The sequence below is a fragment of the Lissotriton helveticus genome, chromosome 5_1 (assembly GCF_964261635.1).
Source record: "Lissotriton helveticus chromosome 5_1, aLisHel1.1, whole genome shotgun sequence".
Lineage (NCBI taxonomy): Eukaryota > Metazoa > Chordata > Amphibia > Caudata > Salamandridae > Lissotriton > Lissotriton helveticus.
Window position 1 is genome coordinate 694,015,737 of NC_136065.1, and position 22,705 is coordinate 694,038,441.

The following is a 22,705-nucleotide window of genomic DNA, read 5'->3' on the forward strand; positions in this document are numbered from 1 at the left end:
GAGGGCCTCGGTGGCAGACTAACACTTGCGTTCCGAATAAGTAATATGAATATAAATACATGTTGTTTGTGGTAGGTTTAACGACGAAAGGCAGAGATCATGTTCATAACGTTTGTTGATGGCATTGATACTGTACAACACGTGGGGGAGTCAACACAACTGTTATAATTGCAAGTCTGTTCTTTGAGATGTCAATGGTAGTAATAAAGTTGAAAATAAAATAAACCATGACATTGAGGGAGATAACTGCCACTATACCATAGTGAAAATGAGATCAGTTACCAGCCACAGTGCCATATATTGGAGTGCATGCACCAATTAAAACAAAAGATACCACATTAGCATAATTCAATAATAAAACGCCACAGATGAATAACACCTTGAAACGTCTCTTGCAGTCTAGGTACAAACCCCTTGGAATTACATCTCCTAAAGATCTTGTATGAGAGCACCATAAAAGACAACACTAAAAGAAGAAGTTCAAGGGTAGAGGAGCAAGCATCTTCAACTTGTCATTGCACATGACAATGTCAAAGCCATCTGGTACATAAAGAGAGGGATAGCAGGTCTCGATTGATCACCACTGCATAAGATAACAAACCAACGGCACCCTACCAATCATTATCAACCAATTTTAAATAATATTTTCACAAATATAACTAACTTCAAGGTATGCCACATTAACTTTAAAAATTAACAAGAGTGTTTTCGAAACCATTTGTAGTGCAGTAAAATCTTAAACCCAAATAAATCTATACATCTGAACCGCACAGCACAAGCCCATCTAAACCTTGCACAATACTCCTACAAACAAGACGAACTGAGGAACGACTGATATTTACAATGAGGAGATTGTACAGTTTGTGCTGGAAAGGTGCAAATGAATCACCCATATATTTATACATGCAGAGTGCACTTTTACAGTTGGGGGGTCACAAATTCTACCACACACACCTTAGTCTCCAACTGAAATAAGAGAAAGACCCCTAAGGAATTAAAGAACAGAAAATGGTACTAGCAAATAATTACATAAAACATAAGGATTAAGCCCCATTAGGCAAAATTCAAACGAAAATAAGGCAGAGGCATATCTGTACGCCCATTTTACAACTTACCATCTGACATGTCCTTCAAAACCAAGTTTTCTAGCTGACCCCACTCTGTGTTCAGCCGCTTCATCAGTTTGTAAGCATTCACCGGATGACCCAAAAATTCCTCTGGGTCTTTTACAGCGGTATTTGTAAGTTTGTCTAGTTTTTCAGCCCATCTACAACAACAACAAAAAACTGTTAAATAGATTTATATCATTTATATTTTTTGAGTATGGAAATGTTATACAACTGAAAATTCAGTTCTGTTACTCCATTTAAATGGCGAACATCAGTGCACTGAAATTGACCAGAAAGGCGGTGAAACTTTCATTTCAAGCTAAATCCACTATAATGGGACAGAGTTCTGCACTGGTACACTCCTATATTCTAAAGCCCCCGCAGAGAAATGCTGAACAAGTTCTTGTAATCTAAGGAGCTAATCAGTGTTGAATGGGTTTTATACGGCACCTTCCAGGTGATTGGTACTGATGGATATCTATTATGGATCTCTTTGCTTCGCAGCACAACACAAACTATGTTTAAAGTAAATAGATGTTGAATATATAGACATACTTTGATATAGAATGCCAGTGAATTCATGAAAAATTATATCAAGTTCCAATCTGGGGTGCCCCGGCAAGAATAGGTCTACACAAGTTATTCATACAGATTACAAGCCACTCATTGTACTGAAATGGGCCACTCGTGATATTATATAAGCTCTTTTACGATTTTTATGATGCTATCACATTCAATTTGAACAATTCCCAGGGACAATAATTCTTTATTATTTGGTATTAATCTATATATATATATATATATATAAATATATATATATATATATATATTCAACACACAGAGTTAGCGTGCTTAAGCCTCTTGGACGGCGGGCTCACGACGGGGTACGCCAGCCCCTATTATGCACACACTCCTGGTCACTCTTCTTTCATGAAAAACCAGAGTCGGAGCCCAAATGCTTTACGGTGCTGTCAGTTTATTTGGCAGAGCAAACCCTATATATATATATATATTTATTTTTTTTGACAGAAGAAAAGAAGTGTGCCCTCACCAAGCACAGCTAATTAACCTACATATTAGATCACTTATGACTCACTGTCACATCACTGATATCACTGCAAAACGTTTGCAATGAAATTATTGATGAGAAAATTGTACATGGCGAGGGCAAGACTTAGTTACCTTAGGACATGAGTGATTGTTACTTAAGATAACTAGAAAAAGTGAAATTCAGTGGTTTTGTATGTTCAAAATGTTTTGTTGTCACTGAACCCTCCTGACTCGCTCAGTAGAGGCCGCTCCCTCACGCTCCCAAGGCTTGATGATCTGAGATACCTGAGCGCTCTGAAGCAAATTTGCGGTATCGTAACGCCTGCCAGCTGACTCTGACCACCGCTTCTGCGCTCCGCTCGCTCTACTGCCTCTCATTGCGCTAATTCACCCCCGCATTGCTGCCGCTGCCTGCTTTGTGCAATTTACAAATGTAGCGCTGCTTATTTCTTCCTGCGCATTGTCCTGTTATTTTTGTTTTAATTTAAAGTATTTCTGCTCGATTGTGCCTCCGATTGTGCCCCAGTCTCGCCCAGTTTCGTTTTCGCACTGGTGCAGCCATTTTGTTGTTTGTTGTGTTTCTCTGCCCGTAGCTCCACCCCGCACCCGCCTCCCAGCTGACCCTCCCTCCCACAGATACTTGCTCACCAGCACCTCCATCCCCGCGCTGTGACCCTCCTGACTCGCTCAGTAGAGGCCGCTCCCTCACGCTCCCAAGGCTTGATGATCTGAGATACCTGAGCGCTCTGAAGCAAATTTGCGGTATCGTAACGCCTGCCAGCTGACTCTGACCACCGCTTCTGCGCTCCGCTCGCTCTACTGCCTCTCATTGCGCTAATTCACCCCCGCATTGCTGCCCCTGCCTGCTTTGCGCAATTTACATATGTAGCGCTGCTTATTTCTACCTGCACATTGTCCTGTTATTTTTGTTTTAATTTAAAGTATTTCTGCTCGATTGTGCCTCCGATTGTGCCCCAGTCTCGCCCAGTTTCGTTTTCGCACTGGTGCAGCCATTTTGTTGTTTGTTGTGTTTCTCTGCCCGTAGCTCCACCCCGCACCCGCCTCCCAGCTGACCCTCCCTCGCCCCTCCCCCTCCACTATCCACATATGACCTAAGCCCCCGCGTGCAGCGTTCAAGCGCAGCGGTCGCGCCCCATGCGCGCCGAAGGCGCGCCAAAGGTAAGCCCGTCTTCGCCCGTCCGCGCCTGGACCGCGCCCAGCGCCAGACCCCCTGGCCCCCGCTATACCCATCCCACCCGCATAACGTATGACGCCGCTACTCTCCTTGCCCTTGACCCCGGACGCAAACCACAATGCTGCGTAGCTATCCCAGGACACACCCACGGACCATTGGCCTGCCACTCGTGCAAATTCGCCTGCATCAGGACTCACGCCAAATCCTCCCCCCCCAAACTCAGCTCCGACTCTAACCACCTGAAGTGCATCCTGCTGAACACCCGCTCGGTCCACAAACACGCCACTGAACTCTGGGACCTACTCGACACTACATCGCCAGACGTCGCCTTCCTTACAGAAACTTGGATGAACGCCTCATCAGCGCCCGACATTGCCATAGCTATCCCGGAAGGCTACAAGATCATCCGAAAAGACCGCACCAACCAAACAGGAGGAGGCATCGCCACCGTCCATAAGAACACCATCCGAATTACGACCAGCTCAGACGATAACATCGCGACCGCCGAACACCTTCACTTCCAGATCCACACCGACCCCAGGACCACACTTAGATGCACCCTCATCTACAGACCACCAGGAACCCGCACACAATTCAACGAAGACATCACTGACTTCATCAGCCCACATGCACTCTCCTCCGAGAAATACATCCTACTGGGAGATCTCAACTTCCACCTGGAAAAGAATAACGACAACAACACCACCACACTCTTGGACAACCTCACCAATCTCGGACTCAAACAACTTGTTGACACCCCCACCCACTTAGCCGGACACACGCTCGACCCTATCTTCACCTCCAGCAAACATCTCCTTCGATCACACCACAACTCTCCATTGGACGGACCACAGCTGCGTACACTTCAGCTACAAAAAGACCACAACCCACATCCCACCACAACCTATTCCTCGAAGAAACTGGAACAAAATCCTCACATCACTGAACGTAAACCCTCCCACCATATCATCAGACCCAAACCTAGCTGCCACCAACCTCACGCAATGTATCACTCACAGCGCAGACAAATTAGCACCCGTTAGAAACCATCAGATCAAACAAGGTAACAAAAAGGCCACTTGGTTCAACGATGACCTTAAGAAATCTAAGAAACTATGTCGTACCCTCGAGAAAACATGGAGAAAAAACCCAACCACTAACAACCTGACCACCTTCAAAGACGGCATCCGCAAACACCACCAATTGTTCCGATCCACCAAGAAATCAGCATTCAACGATCAACTCGACAACAACGCCCACAATAGCAAGGAACTATTCAACATCGTCAAAGAGTTCACCAACCCCACCGCCGGCTCCAACGACATCACTCCCTCCCAAGTCCTCTGCGACTCTCTATCCTCTTTCTTCCCCAACAAAATCGCCGACATTCACAACAGCTTTGAAAAGCTGTCCAAAGAACAATCCACTCCACCCACTTCCGAACCAAAACAGCACTCTCACAACCTTTGCGCCTGGAACCCAATCACCACTTAAGACACCATCCGCCTGATGAACTCCATCCACTCAGGATCGCCAACTGACCCATGCCCCCACCACATCTTCAACAAAGCAGACTCCATCATCGCACCCCATCTTCGCGACGTCATCAACTGCTCCTTCAACTCCGCTATCTTCCCAGAAAGCTGGAAACATGCCGAACTCAGCGCCCTCCTGAAGAAACCCACAGCAGACCCCTCTGAACTTAAGAACTACCGCCCCATCTCGCTCCTCCCCTTACCGGCCAAAGTCATCGAGAAAGCCGTCAATAGTCAGCTCGCCTCCTTCCTCGAATCCAACAACTCACTCGACCCCTCACAGTCCGGCTTCCGAGCCAAACACAGCACCGAAACCGCCCTCATCGCTGCTACAGACGACATCCGAAAGCTTATGGACAACGGAGAAACAGTTGCCCTCATCCTACTTGACCTTTCCGCCGCCTTCGACACAGTCTGTCATAACACCCTCATACATCGCCTCAGCAACGCCGGAATACAAGGAAAAGCGTTAAACTGGATCATCTCGTTTCTCGCCGGAAGAACCCAGAGAGTTCGCCTCCCACCATTCAAATCAGAGGCCACCAAAGTCATCTGCGGCGTACCACATGGATCATCACTCAGTCCCACCCTCTTCAATGTGTACATGAGTCCCCTCGCTTCCATCGCACAACAACACAACCTCAACATCATCTCCTACGCAGACGACACCCAGCTGATCCTCTCCCTTACCAAAGACCCAAACACCGCCAAAACCAACTTACACGAAGGAATGAAAGAAGTAGCCGAATGGATGAAGAACAGCCGTTTAAAACTTAACTCGGACAAAACGGAAGTCTTCATCTTAGGACCATCCCCCTCTGCATGGGACAACTCATGGTGGCCACCGGCCCTGGGAACCGCACCCATACCAACGGACCACGCACGTAACCTTGGCTTCATCCTAGACTCCTCCCTCTCGATGACCAGACAAGTCAACGCCGTCTCATCATCCTGCTTCAACATCCTACGCATGCTCAAAAAAATCTTCCGCTGGATCCCCACCGAAACAAGAAAGACTGTCACCCACGCACTAGTCACTAGATTATGGAAACACCCTTTACGCCGGAACCACAGCCAAACTACAGAAAAAACTCCAACGCATCCAAAACGCCTCAGCCAGACTCGTACTGGACATCCCCCGTCAAGCACACATTTCCGGTCACCTGAAAGATCTCCACTGGCTTCCCGTCAACAAGAGAATAACGTTCCGTCTCCTCACCCACGCACACAAGGCCCTCTATGACCTAGGACCCGATTGTCTCAATAACCGTTTGTCCTTCTACACACCCACCCGTCAACTACGTTCATCCAATCAAGCCCTCGCCGCAATCCCGCGCATCAATAGATCCACCATGGGAGGAAGATCTTTCTCCTTCTTGGCGGCCAAGACCTGGAATTCTATCCCCACTCACCTCCGCCTTACACAGAACCACATCTCCTTCAGAAAGCAGCTTAAGACCTGGCTGTTGGATAAATAGTGCACCCACCCTCACTCAAGCCCCTTGAGACCCTCTGGGTGAGTAGTGCGCTATACAAATTTCTGAACTTGAACTTTCACCTAACTCTAACGCTACTTTAACCTTTGGTTTTTCCAGTGAAATTCTAGGTTTTATTTTCCCGTAAGGTATGATTTTATTACCATTCATAAAGACAAACCCCTGCAAGCAGACATCCCTCATTCATTGTTGCAGCCGCCTGTCCCAAGCCAATAAGGGCCCCGGAGACATACGTTTCCCTGCCAGCGCTCCTGCGGGAAAGGAAACTTTGTCCCGGGTGGAATCCTTGGGACACAGTATGTGAACTGGCCTCAGGGGCTGGGGTCAATCAGACCCAAGAAGGCTCAGTGAGGGGCCGCATATCCCAGTCCCCTTAGTAATATAATTTAGTCCCAGCGGATGGGAAGCTTAGTGGCATGGGGAGGGAGGACCCCCAAATGATAAATGTGCTGTTCTGCCCCCAAAACATCCCCCCACCCGAGCCTTGGCCCGCCCAGGAGGTTATTTTTTTTGCCATAGGGCCGCAGATTTTCTGCAAATTAAAGTAAAAATAATTTTTGGATGAGACCTTTTTGGCCAGAGGCCCCCACCAGCATGTCTAGTACAGCAGACCACTCGAGGCTTGCTACAGATTTAATGCACCAGGACTCATGGAAATCTTGAAAGCACTGTGGTGTTGTTAAAATAACCTCGGACTTGTGTCAATTAGACTATGATAGAATATTACGGCTAGCTGTCAGGGTGATAAAATGTAGAGCAAACTCTTGAAACAACAAAATTCCTTTTTTACACATGGGTACAATGCGCTCATTGTTGACCACTACAAATTACATCTGTAAAGTTGAAGAGTTCTTTCAGCAATAAAGAAATGATTGGCAAAAAAACTACAGAATTGTTGAAAGGGATTAGGGTAAAAACGTTACACCAACACAACTAGATGATGGACGAAATGCTGAACATTTTCAAATCACCCCCAGTCACAGATCTTGGTTCAATCCATCGTTTTTTTACTCGCCATGCCACCCCAGTTTGGAATTAGCCATATAGTCTTGAGCCTGCTCCCCATGGGAACAGTCCAGCCAAACTGCCAGGTCAGAACCTACCTGGGCAGGAAAACAAGCATCTTGGGACCGGTTTCAGGGTATCACCCCTCATCAACCAGGCTAGCTTGAATGCAGTGGCATAGCAAGCACAGGACCCACGACTGGGCATACCCTTCCTGAAACACGCCTTAGGATGCTTGTATCCGGTCCAGGGAAGACCTGGCCTGGCCTGGCAGTTACGGCTCGATTTTCCATGGGGGAGCAGTCAAGACTGATTTGCATAGGGTTTGGTCCAAACTTGAATGGCATGGCGAGCAAAACAATGGATTTGGGACCACTTCCCTGTACTAGGGGCAAGTGTTTGAAATTGTTCAGCATTCCGTCCATCATTTGTTCTTTTGTTTCCCTAAATGGGACAGGTATGCCCAGACGTAGGGCCTGTGCTTGCCATTCCACGGGAGACGATCGATCCTGGCTGATCAGGGAGGACCTGCCCTGGAAGTTGGGACTGGACTGTCCCCATGGAGATCAGGGTCAACACTGATTTGCATATGGCTGAGTCCAAACTGGAATGGCATGGTGAGCAAAACAATGATGGATTTAGACTAAGATCTCTGCACTGGGGGTGAGTGTTAGACATTGTTCAGCATTCCGTCCAACATTTGTTCTTTTTGCATAGGGAAACAAAGGATTAGTTACCTGTAATCCTAGTTCTCATCCTGGGGTATACTCAAAGTCATAATCTATGAATATTCCCCGCCCGTGTGCGGGATCCCGGAGCATATAGAAAATACATATAAATATATATATAAATATGTGAAAACATATTTGCAGCCTAGAACATTTCCAAACTGGCAAATCTGCCGCAAAATTACACGAATTAGCATACACACAGTAGTACTCTCCCAACCCCTAAGGAAGAAAGAGAGCAGTAAACATTTGCATACAACAATGCTTTATTGCCATAGGAATACTCGTAATTGCAGGCATTTGCCAGTAGGCTGCAGTAGAGTATAAAGAAACAAAGAAAGAGTGACACCTTGCCTTTGAGGCATTAGAGTAGGGGTACCGTGCCTTTAAGACCTGAAGGCGACCCCCCTGCTCCCATGATGCACCACAGGTGGCAGTTGGGTCAGTTCTTTTTGGAGGTGCATGACACCCGAGTAAATTCATAGGAACTTTTCATAACTTTATGATTATGCTCGTCCGGGGAGGTGGGCGAGAGCTTATGACTTTGATGAGTATACCCTTGGATGAGAACTAGGATTACAGGTAAGTAACTAATCCTTCTCTTCCAGGGTATACTCATCAATAGTCATAATCTATGAATAGATTAGCAAGCTCATACCCAAAGTCTAGCGGACGAGCAAACAAGTATTCATAGAGACATGAATAAACTTCACATTTTACATACACAACTATGCAAATAAATTTCTCTAAGAGGCCTGTCCCACTTGGGCATCAGCCTGTGTATCTGAATCTAGGCAATAATGGCGGGTAAAGGTATGCAAGTGCGGGGTCTCATACTGAGCTTTGAGACCCAATAATTGGCGGGATGCTCCTGCCAATTGAGATTCAGTTTCCTTTTTTCAGATATTGTGGTTTTGAATGAAGTGTGAGTATGATTGTGTTGGTATGCTGTGATTGATTGCATGTCACCAGGGGGCTAATTATTTGGGTAAATTGTCTTTCTATGTACATAGCCATTGTTATATTATGTCTTTTCTACCTTGTATGAACCATGAAAATATTTATGAAATGTATATGTGATAAAATGTTTCTTATGAAGTATAATGAAAAAATATAAAAATATTAAAGCACTGATAAATTGAAAATAAAAAGCTTTATATATTTTTGAAGAAAATAAAAATGACTTGAGTATCTGTCACCTATATCATATTAAGAATAGGATTCATACCTGTATTGAAATATTGTGGCCACTGAGGGAACATTGTTCTTCTAAAAAAGGTATGCACCGACCGCCATGTAGCTGCCTTGCAAATTTCAGAGATTGGAACATTACGAAGGAGAGCCGTAGTAGAAGCTTTCCCTCTAGTGGAGTGTGCATGAGGTCTACCCTGTAAAGCCTTGTTAGCTAATTGGTAAGAAAGAGCTATACAGGAAACTATCCAGCATGAAATGGATCTTTTCGAGGCTGACAGAGCAGTATTAGTGGTTCAATAATTAACCAAAAGCCGGTCAGACTTCCTAAGTGGAAGGGTTTTAGCCAGGTAAAACTTCAGAACCCTCCGGAGATCTAGAGAGTGTAAAGACCTCTCCGGAGGAGTGGTAGGTTGAGGAAAGAAGGTAGGCAGGGTGATAGACTGGTTGATATGAAAGTCTGACACTACCTGAGGCAGAAAACCTGGGTGTGTCCTTAGTACCACCCTGTTTGCGTGAAACACTGTGTAAGGTTCCTTACAACACAGGGCCTGGATTTCGCTAACCCTACGGGCAGAGGTAATCGCCACTAAAAAAGCAGCCTTCCAGGTCAAGTGCTGCAAAGAAGCCTTGTGTATAGGCTTGAAAGGAGCACTCATCAGCTTAGTAAGTACGATGTTAAGCTCCCAGGGAGGGGAGGGGGACCTCACTGGTGGAAACACTTTCTTAAGCCCCTCTAAGAAATCTTTAACCACAGGCCTAAGGAAGAATGATGGCTGAGAAGGTGACTTCCTATAGGCTGTGATTGCCGCTAAGTGAACCCTGATGGAGGGGGGCGGAGCTTGCAGGCAACGAGAATGGCCGCTTAATTCCCGAGCTCCGCCAGCGCCACCGACAATCCTGCATTATCCTGCGCAAAACCTATCTATTTGTTTCCTTTCCCGCTCTGCAGTGCGTCGGAAACACCGGGGACCCCCCCGACCCGCCGACGGAGGACAATCGTGGGAGCACACGGAGGCGGACAGCTGGTTCCCTTAGGCGAGGAGGAAGGCCGCAGACCGCGGCCTCAAGTAGATCCCAGCCGCACGCCTCGCGACGCACTCCGGGCTCGGGGAGGGTGAGCACGCCCCCTTGGGAGCCTACTCCCGTGACCGGAGCAGTGGAGACCACCGGCAGGGGACAGATCTCCTTTCGGGACCCCGGTGGGAAGGGGTTACCCTTGCTGAGGAGCCGTGGCAGTGAAGCGGCGGCTGGTGCGAGAGGACCGGGGAAGGCGCCATTTTGAACCCCCCGAGGTTCACCTCGGGGTGCCTGTGCTGTGCCACGTGGTGCGGGGGTGACAGCCGACCACAGACCTGAGGTGCCGAAGATTGGTGAGACTGAGGCGGCCCCCCCCCACCCCTCCCCTGGTTTGGAAGCCTGAGGCCTTGGTGGTCCCGTCGATATCACTGCTGCGCTGCTGCCGGATCTTGTCTGCGGCCACGTTTGCGGGGGCCTGATACGCGTGCTCTCAGAACGACCTTCCTCACGGACTTGACCGTGCGCCGCACGGGGGGCTCGGCCCGAGCGGACGGGCCACACAGCAGAGGTATACGGGCGCTGCACTACAGAGGGGACCACAGAACTGGACCTGCTTCGCGGGCCGCCCTCTCCGCTTCATTGCGACAACGATTGGGAGTGGGGGGCAGGAGTCGCCGCCGCGCTTCTAGCTGAGAAGTTCTTTGAGTTCACTTGCGACCTCACAATCGATTGGGAAGCGGCTGCCCCCATTCCTCCCTCGCCCCCCCCCTCCAACGGCAGACGGTGACCATCGACCGTTGTCCAACATGGGGAAGGGCGACAGAACGCAAAGTAAACTCCCTTTCTCGCAGAGGCGGTTACCCGTGCAGAGCCCCCTTGCCCAGCGTGACGAGGATGCGCGAACGGAAGAGGTATAAGATGAGGGCTCGGACATCAAAACGATGCTTCGCTCCATGGAGCAGAGTATCCAGACGAGCATAACAGCGCTGGGATCCAAGATGGACGCCATGTCCTACAGAATGGACCGAATGGCGGAACGACTCGATAAACATGCAGAAAAGCACGACATGGCCGAAAGGCGGATCACCGAGGTGGAGGAAGCTCAAACAGAATTGGACACAGCCCGTAGGCGTGCGGAGACCCTCATATGAACACTTCAAGACAAAACGGAGGATTTAGAGGCGCGGTCCCGTCGCTGTAATCTCCGCATCACGGGCCTGCCGGAGTCCACTCAGACTGGAAAGATGGAGTTGTTTATTGAACGATTGCTCACCACGCTGTTGGGGGACGAGGCATTCTCGGCAATGTTCGTGGTGGAGCGCGCGCATCGCACGCTGGGCCCACAGCCCAAACCGGGATTTCCACCTCGCCCAGTCATAGCGAAGCTGCTAAATTACAGAGACAGAGACACGGCACTCAGGCTCGCCCGGGCCAAGGGGGACCTGCAGTTTGAGGGCTCGGCTATCTCCATATTCCCTGACTTCACAGCCAGAGTGCAGGATGCACGTAAGCATTTCGCACCCCACAAGAAACGTCTCAGGGACATGGGCCTAGATTACACAATGTTGTACCCGGCCAAGCTGCGAGTAAACAGACAGGGCCATTCACATATCTTCACGGACCCGGCGGAACTGCAGAGAGCTTTGAAAACATGGGCTAAGGAGAAGAAGGACGGACCGGTGGAGCACCAGTCTGATGCGGACAAGAGCCAGCTGGATGAACAAGAGTGATCTCGGGATACTGGCGGTACGAGTGGCGGGGCTGAACGGGCCTCTGACGAGGGCTGTGACTCTTCACCTGCTGGTGGGGACTGGACACGGGAAGATGGCCCTCAATCAGTCAACGACGCTTCAACAGATAAGTGAGGCTGGGGTTTGGAGGGATGGAGCATGCAGCTTTGTAGACTGAACACTTATAGATTGATAGACAAAATGCTCCTGGTTCCCTCGTTTGCTTTCTGGTACTGATGACGCCTGCGATGTAGCTGGGGAGGGAGAGCCAAGTATGGACCATCCGGAGAATATAATAATGTAGTACATGTTAATGCGTTGATTCAGTATGGGTGGTGCAGGGCGGGGGGAGGTGGTTGGGCATCCGAGAAGGGAGGTTGGTACAGAGGAAGCGCTGACTTGCAACCTTTGCCCCCGAGCGCAGTGCTCCTGGGAATTGTTGAGACTGTTGTTGGGGTGGGTTGGGAGGGACGGGGACCGCCAAGGCCAAATTGGGGTGGGTCTGCTGTGGGAGGAGGGTGGGCTTCTGGGAAATGTTTTTGTAGTTATGTTGCTTTGTTTGACGGCTATCAAAATAGAAATTGCTTGTTGGCTCTGTATCACTGTACACAAACCAGATACGTACATGCCATACATGCTGCTCGCTTACCCCCTCACAGGGCACGCGAGGCTCTTGCACAGTAGCTTATTTTTATGGCTGAAAGTTCCGACCATGGCTGAGGTCACTGCACGGCCGAGAGAAAACGCCACCGACCACCTGAGGGCACTGACGTGGAATGTAAGGGGCCTCAATGACTATCGGAAACTACGGAAGGTCCTGAGTTACTTACGTAGACACCATATTGATCTTGCACTCCTAGGAGACTCACTTACCACTCAACAGCAAAATGCTCACATCCAAGGGTGTGGTCGGTTGTAGTGTAGCGGCGGGATTTACCACACATTCAAGGGGGGTGCTCACTTGGGTTAATCCGCTTTCCAAGCTGAAACTGACGCCTCTAGAGACAGACCCAGAGGGGTGCTATGTGATCTGTAAATGTCAGGGCAAGGGACACGACTTATTGGTGGTGAATGTATATGGCCCGAATTACGACTCCCCTGAATTTTACACCGGGTTGGCCCAGAGGTGTAAGTCGTATAACTCTTCCAAAATGCTCTGGGGGGGGGGATTTCAACTTGGTATTTAACCCGGACCTGGATAGGTCAGCAGGACCCCCCCGGAACCCAGCGGCGGCTGCGTTGGTTATGCAGTCTGAACTGGTCCAGTTAGATCTCCTGGACGTATGGAGAAGTCGGCATCATTCACACACACTACTCTGCTTATCATGCACTCCACACCAGAATCGATTATTGGCTAGCGTCGCAGCAGCTCACCCATAGTGTCAGGGACTGTCTGATATGGTCGCGCACTCTGTCGGATCACTCCCCTCTCCTCCTGATTCTGGAGACGCCGATTAAAAGAATCCCCCCATTTACGTGGCGCTTCCCCCCGTACTCTCTGCTGGACGAGGTCTTTAGGGGAGAAATTGCGAACGAAATTGAAAACTTTTTTGAGCTCAACTTGGGAACTGTAGACAGTTTCCAGACAGTGTGGGAGGCATTTAAGGTCTTCATACGCGGTATAGCCATGGCTAAACACTCTAGTGTCCTGAAATCCATTAGGCTGAGATTGCAGCACCTGGAACGTCAGCTCTCAGTATTGGAAGAGAGGCAGCGGGTGGAGCCAGAGGGGAAAGTCATAGAGCAAATTAAACAACTAGTCGCTGAATACAACGAAGAGGCGGACAGGGAGGTGCAACATATGAGTAAATACGCTACTGCCCGCACCTATGGCGAGGGAGAACAACCGGGCTCCCTCCTGGCCGAAATAGTGCGCAATGCACGACGCCCGCTGCTAGGTGGTGAGCTGGTGTCGAGTTTGGGGAAGGTACTCACGGACGAGGAGGAGATTCTTAGTGAATTTAGGCAATACTATTCCTCTCTTTACAAGTCCAGATCTTCCGGAATGGAGGAGGAAATAGACGATTACCTCAGCTATATCTCTATGCCCCAGTTGTCCAACTCACAGAGGGAATTCCTTATAATGCCCATTCAGAAGGAAGAAATAGTAGAGGCGCTGGACGGGATGCGGTCTGGAAGTGCCCCAGGGGCAGATGGACTAACAGTGGGATTTTACAAGGCCTTTCAGGAACAGCTGGTGCCGTTCCTCTCCACCCTCTTTGACGACATATGCATGGAAGGCAGTATGCCTGTCTCTATGCGGAAGGCCCTGCTTATTACGCTCCTTAAACCGTGGAAGTCCCCCATTGAGTGCGGCTCATATAGGCCACTATCCCTGATAAATGTGGACGCGAAATTGTATGCCAAGGTGCTGGCAACGCGCCTCGCTCTGCTCGCGTCGGAGCTGGTCGCACCAGAACAAGCTGGCTTCATCCCTACTAGGAACCTTACATATAACATACGCACGGTTCTGGGGAAAATACAACATGTGAGGCCGGAGAACAAGGCGTTGGCCATCTTCCTCGATATGGAGAAGGCCTTCGACTCCGTTGAGTGGCCCTTTATGTCGAGAGTGCTCAGGAAGTTTGGGTTGGGCGAACCCTTCCTGCAGATGATAGGTGCCTTATATTACAAACCTAAGGCCCGGCTGTGAATAGGTGACAGGGTCACGGAACCTTTTGATATAGGCAGAGGCACCAGACAGGGCTGCCCCCTTTCTCCATTATTGTATGCCTTGGTAGCCGAACCCCTGGCGTGTGCGCTCCGAGAATACCACTGTAATGAAGGTATTAGTTTCCCTACGTATAAGATCTGTATTTCCACATACGCTGATGATACCCTATTGTACATCCGGGACCCGGAGATCAACCTTTCTCCGGTGCTAAGGGAGGTAGCACAGTTTGGAGCCCTGTCTGGGCTGAAGGTGAACTGGACCAAATCGGTGGCGTTCCCGCTGACCCCGGTGACACGGCAATTCAACATGGATTATCCATTACAATGGTCCGAGGACCCGGTTAGATATTTCGGGATCCAACTGCATCCCGACCCCGACGTATTGGTACGGGAGAACTATGGGGTCGCCTACACCAGGTTGACCGACGATGTGGACAGATGGTGCAATCTCCCGCTGTCCCTAACGGGTCGAATCGCACTAATGAAAATTATTGTGTTGCCCAGGTTTTTGTTCCTTTTTAGTAACATCCCGGTGATCCTTTCTAAGGCCTTCTTTAAAACGCTAACTCAGACTCTCAAACGGTTGGCCTGGGGCGGTAGACAGCCCCGTGTTCAGTGGCGGGTTCTCACGCTTCCGTATGAACAGGGTGGACTGGGTGCTCCGGACTTGGAGAGATACTATAGGGTTGCGCAAGCAGCATGTGAGAAGTTGGCCTGGTATATGCTGCTCACTAGTTCTAGTGATCACCTTGTACCATGCCAAGCAACCCTTATGGTGCAGGTTGTAAAGTCAACCTTATAGACAAGCTATCCTAGGGGTAGCATGGACTAAGCAGTCTTAGGCTAAACTCTGTAAAGGCATGTGAAGCAAGCTGTTTTACCATACACAATCCCCTTGAATACCAAATGAAAGGACACCACACAGATATATATTGAAAATATATATAGATTTATTTCTACAAATATCCCCTATACTCTTTATGAGCACAGAAGCAAATGCGTTAAAACAAAACACAGTTTAAATACACAAAAGTTGCACGAATATGGATGAGCCCTAGGGGCCACCTAAACCATATACTAAAATAGTGGTATAAGAACCACTATGGGGAAAGTGAAGAGGCCTAGGGCCTGGGGAATCGCTGGAGCTGATCGGGACTAGCAGTGAAGAAGTCGGGAAAGGCCCGCGGGACTCTGGTGCAGTGCAGAAAGTGCACGCAGTACCAATGCAATGTCAATGGTGCGTAAAAGTTACAAAGATAGCTATTAAGGAACCTTCCGAGTGACCTAGAAGGATGAAACTTTAGACACAGACACTAGAGGTGTGTACCAGTGTGGGAACACCGGCGGAGCTGAGTTACCTCACCCACAGGAAGCGGGTGCACAGGGTCGAAGTAGTGTCGGGTTTCGTCACGCAGGTCGATGGTGCTTGGAGCTGAAGATGCTGCAGGCGACTCGATGCGAAGAGTTCCGGTGGATCGAAGGGTGGATCTGAAGAGGTGAAGACCTGAAAGCAGAGGGGACAATGTTCAAAGTCACTAGCCAGTGACTACCGTGGAACCAGAGTGGAACCAGGCGATGTCGGGTGCAAACAGGCGTCGAGGTGTAGCTTCTCTCTGCAGCCACGTGGACACGAGGGGTCGAAGACGTCCAGGAGTCGGTCACGAGCTGTCCCACGCAGGCTTCTCGCTGTTGGCGGTGTCGGCAACCGGATGGAAGCAAACAGGCCTTGGCTAATGCAAGCCACGCAGGAATCGAAAAAGGCTTGTCACTCAGACCAGCAAGGTCAGAGCGGGTGCTCCCTTTTACAGGAGCAAGGGCAAGTCTGGAGCAACCAGACCTGCGGTGAAAGTTGTAGGTTTCGTCGCCAAGATGGCCCCTAGCCACGTGGCAAGTGGCCGGGATGGCGCGTCGAGTGGCACGGTGCAAAAGGGCCCCACGCAGATCGTGGAGATGCTGGGGGGCTGATCTTTGGTGCAAGGGCTGCTCGAGGTTAGGGCTTCTCAAACCCCAAAGCACAGCGTCGAGGGTGCCTCTGATGCTGCGCAGTCAGCGTTTCGGGGGTCTTCCAGGATGTCCGGTCCCACGTCTCTCGGTGCCTCCACGGGTCCCTTCTTTGCAGGGACTGTGGATCGGGCGGTGAGAAGTCTGGGAGTCTGGGTCTTGTCAGGCTCTGGGCTCGGGCTCCGGCGGCGGCAAAGCAGACGTCGAGTTGCTGGTTGGTGCCTGTGTTCACAGGGTGGTCACTCCTTGGCCACAAGGGAGATTCTCTTCCGTCTTCTGAGGAGCAGAATCTCGAAGTCCAGTCTTCTTCTGTATTTCAAGTTGATTCAGGATGATCTGAAGTCTCAGGACACAGCTCCCGCTCTTATTCGAATCTGGGGGGCCGGATCACCTACTAGGTCCCTCCTCTGGGTGGAACCAGGAAGGGGGGTGGTTACACCCCCTTTCCTTTGTCCAGTTTCGCGCCAGGACTGGAGCTGGAAGGCCCCAGCACCGGTTTGAACTGGCCTATGCACAGGGACACCTTGTGTGCCCCAGGCATGTCTGATTCTATTCAGCCCTGTCCTACCCAATACACAAAATCCTGTCTGGGGTGGTGCTAGCACCTCCCAAGGCAGGAAACCCTTTGTCCAAGCTGCCCTCGCTGGAAGGACTCCCAGCAGCAGGAGGTCAGACTTGTGTCTGCGGTGGCAGCATTCATCTTGTGATGCTGAGGCTCTGTTTAACTTTAACCGGGGTTCAGGTTAGGTACATTTCGTGTCCCTCTAGAAGGGTGGAATGCTACCCCCGTCGCCAGAACTGGCGAGGGGGTAGTATTCCAATTCGTATGACACCTTACTCGACATGTTTTGATAAAGCCAAACCCAAGATAGCATTTAACCACGAGGATTATAATGCACTTAAGAGTATATGGTATGGCAGTATCATGAAACAGCTAAAGGACATGGTTCCGAAAGCTGCAGACAGGCTCAGCTCATGCCAGAGCACTATTTCACATATTTCCAAGCACTCTGCCTCCAGGATTGATGAGGCCTTCCATAGGAGTGACTGATAGGAACATATGTGTCCATTTTAGGTTAGGTATAGGCATACTACACCTAAGTAAGGGGTGGTTACACCGACTTACCCCAGCTGAGTGATCAGCCAGTTGTGTCAAATATGGAGGCCAGGCCAGGGGTGGCACAATACGTGCTGCAGCCCCTGGTAGGCCTTGGAAGCACCTATGCCCTGGGTACCCTGTTACAGGGGCCAATAAGGTGAGCCAATTCCAATTGTGTCTGTACCTAAGGTACACGGAGTCCATTTTAAGGAGAGAGCAATTAGCCTGGGGCCCTGAATAGCAGGATCCCAGGCCAACTATGTCAAAAACCAGCTAAACACCAGGCAAAAAGTTTGGGGGTAACCATAGTCAGATATCTACCTTCCTACATAACCCCCCCCCCCCCCCAAACGAAAGGAGATAAGGCTATCCTTGACCAGGTAAGCCTATATTGCCTAAGTGGCCATATAAGGAAGTACCAGCTCTGGCTTGGTTACCCCCTGTCTCATGGTCCACTAAGCAATCCCTCACCCTAAGGGTATCTGAGGGTCTCCACCATAGGGAATCTCTACCTGTGGTGTGTCTTTGCAAAGTTAAAGGCTGGTGTTGGGATGGAGTACCGAAGTGAGATTCCTCTGTAGGGCTCAGCTTCCTCCAATCACTCTCCACCATGTGTGCCTTTCTTTCTTTGACTGAGTTGCACTGTGCTCTCGGGGTCAACCTCTGGCTACCTAAAGCTGGAGGCTGGGTCCCTCTTGTTGGTTTACTGGAGGGACAGTTCAGATTTGGGCCCTTGGGGTCCCAGATTTGGCTGTGGCCAACAGAATCCATCTGTGGGAGGTCCCTAACTACTTTTAAGGGGGCTCCCTCGGGAGTTTTTAAAGTTTTCACCTCACTAGGGCTACTAGTTTTGGTGCCCCTAATCTGTTGATGGGGGTGCTTTATTTGACAGGGGGCCCTTTGGGGCTCACTGTCCTTCTTGTCCTCTGCAGCCCTGGGCTGAGTAAGGCAAGGTAGAGAGGGGCAGGATACCTGCTCCAGACTGGGTCCCACCTGAGAAGGGTCCACTGACATCAGAGGCTCTGTCAGGCTAGGCCTGACTACCTCTGGGGCAGTTCCTTCATCAGGGGTAAGATCAGTTCCCTGAGGAGGCTGATCCTTTCCTAAAGTCTGGTGGGAGGGAGATTTCTCTTCCTCCTCAATGCTCTCTGTTTGTGTGGAGTGATCCATCTTTTCAGGCTTCACAACACATGTATCAGTTTGAGTTTGGGCTGTGGCCATCACAGCCCCACCAACCTTTTCAGGAGGAGACTCAGTTTGGGTATGGGCTGTTACCATCACAGCCCTGCTAATCTTTTCAGGAGGGAAGTTAGCTGAAGATGGGGCTGAGGTTTGCTCAGCCCTACCAACCTTTTCAGGAAGGACATCTTGGATTGGGGCTGTAGCCATCACAGCCCCACTAACCTTTCCATGTAGATTTACCATTCTAGAATGGGTTTCCTGTTCAACCTCAGCCCAGGCTGAGATTTCCAAATCATTACCAAGTAGGCAATCTACAGGCAAAGTTTGCTGACACTGCCACTCTCTTGGGGCCAGGGACACCTCCCCAGCTAAGATTGACTACTGCCATGGGATGTTTGGTTTCTATTCCATCAATGTTTGTCACCGGATATGTGGCATCAGGTAAAAGTTGCCTTGAGGGGACTAGACATTCAGCCACCATGGTGATGCTAGCCCCTGTGTCTCTAAAGGCCTCACCTTTCAAGCCATTGATGAGGGGATCCTGTCTATACTTGCTCAAAGTGTTTGGGCAAACAGTGAAATTGGCAAACCCCATGCCAGTCTCATAGACAAGAGTATCTGAGTTAGGGGACCTGGATAGGCCAGATTCCACCTGTCCTCCAAAAGTAAACCCACCCAGATTCCTGGGTGTGCTCCCACTTCCTGGGGGATTACTGCTGACAGTAACAGGAGGTGTTGGAGCTGGCTTTGGAGGTATATTCTCTTTATTGCCATTCTTGGGACAACAGCTGTCCGTTTTGTAATGCCCAACCTGTTTACAGATAGATAAGTTAAATGTCCAGGTAGGAGTCATTCACAACAACCACTTTATATTTATCAGTGTCACATGAGTGATCCCACAAATCAATAGAGTGACCCGAGGGTTTATATCAAAAATATATTCACTTTATTTTTGATTATGCAATTTAGATTTTTTCAAAAACTGGCAACAGACAGACTAACATAACATGTAAACTAAATGCTAGTCTACATACACCTACAGCAAAATGTGTGGCTACGTACTCTAAACCACAACAAAGTAAGTAATTACACATAGAAATTCACAAATCAATTTGCACAGTGAATTATACAGTGTATTGCATGTCAGGTGTTAAGCGTCGACGTTTCGGTCCATGCTGGTCAAGTAGATCCGTCGGACCATCTTCAGGACAAAGACGTTGCACAGCAATGTGAGAAATAAAACGCCACTCAGGTCGTTATGTCAAAATGTCGCCACGTAATTTAATCAGCAGCTATGCGCCGGCTCTTCGAAGTCCGTGCTCGTTCACCGGTAACTACTCGGTGAACGAGCACGGACTTCGAAGAGCATTTAGTTTACATGTTATGTTAGTCTGTCTGTTGCCAGTTTTTGAAAAAATCTAAATTGCATAATCAAAAATAAAGTGAATATATTTTTGATATAAACCCTCGGGTCACTCTATTGATTTGTGGGATCACTCATGTGACACTGATAAATATAAAGTGGTTGTTGTGAATGACTCCTACCTGGACATTTAACTTATCTATCTGATATTACCCAGTCCCGGTGGGATTATTGGGTGGCTCTATTCTATATATTGCAACCTGTTTACAGGCATGACAATAAGGCTTTTTCTGGGTTGAAGAAGTGTCTTGGGACCCACCCCCATCCTTGGAGTTTTGGGGCCCTGGGGAAGTCTTTTCCTTACTTTTATCCCCACCCTTCTCTTGAGGCTTGGTAGTCTCTTTCTTTTGGTCACCACCCTGGTTCTTAGGCCTGATCCTGGTTCTGACCCATTTGTCTGCCCTCCTACCCAATTCTTGTGGGTAGGTCAGATCAGAGTCAACCAGGTGCTGATGTAGAAGCTGATTTTGACAATTACTTAAGATTTGCTCTCTCATAATTAAATTATACAATCCTGTATAGTCTGTAACCTTACTTCCCAGCAACCAGCTCTCCGGAGCCTTAGTGGCACATTCAACAAATTCAGACCAGTCCTGAGTCTGTCTCTTCTGGGTATCTCTGAACATTAACCTGTACTGTTCAGTGGTTAAGCCTAACCCATCAATCAGAGCACTCTTCAGGCCAAGGTAGTTTCTAGAATCCCCATCACTAACTGTGAGGAGTCTGTCTCGGCCTCTACCTTCAAAGGAGAGCCACAAGATTGCTGCCCACTGCTCCTGAGGGACCTGCTGTACTTTGCAAGCTCTCTCAAGTGCAGTCATCCATTTGTGGATATCATCCCCAACTTTGTAGGGGGGCACAATCTTACTCAGGTTTCTATTGTCATAGGACCTGTCTTTATCCTTAGGGATAGTGCTGCCACCAGTGGATCCTAATCCACTCTCTCTAGGCTGCCTTGCTCTAGCAAGTTTCTCTTTGGCCAGGGCAACTTCTAATTCTTGCTTCTGGATCCTAAGTTTAGCCTCTCTCATTTTGGCCTCATGTTCCCTTCTCTGAGGGCTAGTCAACTCCCTTCTGGAGTTGCCATGAGAACCTCTAGAAACATGGGAAGTATTGGATTCACCTGAGTGATTCCTCCTCCTATGCTCCTGGTTAAGTCCATTTGGGGGTCTGAATGGGTTGGACCCACCTTCAGTCCCAAATAAGCTTAAGTTAGCCTGGTTAAGCCTGCTGACTAACACCTGGCTATTTCTACCATCATCAGAATCACTTTCTTCCTCCTCTTCCTCTTCCTCAGGCTGAGTATTCCCAGGGGTTTGGTCTTCCTCATCTATCTGGATGACAGGGGCAGGGGCATCAGGGTTATCATCTTCAGAAGGAGAAACTTCCTCACCAGTCCCTGAGGGGCCTGGTTTGGAGTTCTTTAGAGCTCCAGACTGGTCTAACAGCTCTCTGAGGTGTCCTGCTGTAGGAGTAGGACCTGTTTTGATTCCTCTCATGGAACACAGTTGCCTCAGTTCCTTAAATGGAAAGATAGCAAATTTGGATGGTGCCCTTGGAGGGTCACTCTCAACAGAGTTGGGTCCGGTGGATCCCTCTGCTCCAGACATTGCTCTAGTGTGGTGGATGTGTTGCAATCTACCTACACTTGTGTTTTCCTACAAAACCTATCTAGTAGTTGTAGTCAGGGTGTGCTACTCCCTATCCTCTACAACAACTAAGTTCAGTAGAACTTAAGTATATCTAGTCTTGTTTTAGTGTACCTATCAGGTACCTGTATGATCTTTCAAATGATATTTTCAAAGATTGTAATGGTAAAACAACAGCAAGCTCAAATCCCAATCCGCTGCTCACCAATGTGAGAAGTTGGCCTGGTATATGCTGCTCACTAGTTCTAGTGATCACCTTGTACCATGCCAAGCAACCCTTATGGTGCAGGTTGTAAAGTCAACCTTATAGACAAGCTATCCTAGGGGTAGCATGGACTAAGCAGTCTTAGGCTAAACTCTGTAAAGGCATGTGAAGCAAGCTGTTTTACCATACACAATCCCCTTGAATACCAAGTGAAAGGACACCACACAGATATATATTGAAAATATATATAGATTTATTTCTACAAATATCCCCTATACTCTTTATGAGCACAGAAGCAAATGCGTTAAAACAAAACACAGTTTAAATACACAAAAGTTGCACGAATATGGATGAGCCCTAGGGGCCACCTAAACCATATACTAAAATAGTGGTATAAGAACCACTATGGGGAAA

The 22,705-nt window shown here is 48.9% G+C and overlaps 1 protein-coding gene across 5 annotated transcripts in view; it reads right to left on the reverse strand.

Moving 5' to 3' along the window:
- The window catches only part of P4HA1 (prolyl 4-hydroxylase subunit alpha 1), a 574,677-nt gene that overhangs the window by 294,999 nt on the left and 256,973 nt on the right, over window positions 1-22,705 (reverse strand). For all 5 annotated transcript variants that reach the window (XM_078643088.1, XM_078643087.1, XM_078643090.1 and 2 more), the window contains one exon: window positions 1,116-1,267. In XM_078643088.1, the coding sequence (XP_078499214.1) occupies window positions 1,116-1,267 (152 nt within the window). The remainder of the gene's footprint in view (window positions 1-1,115; window positions 1,268-22,705) is intronic.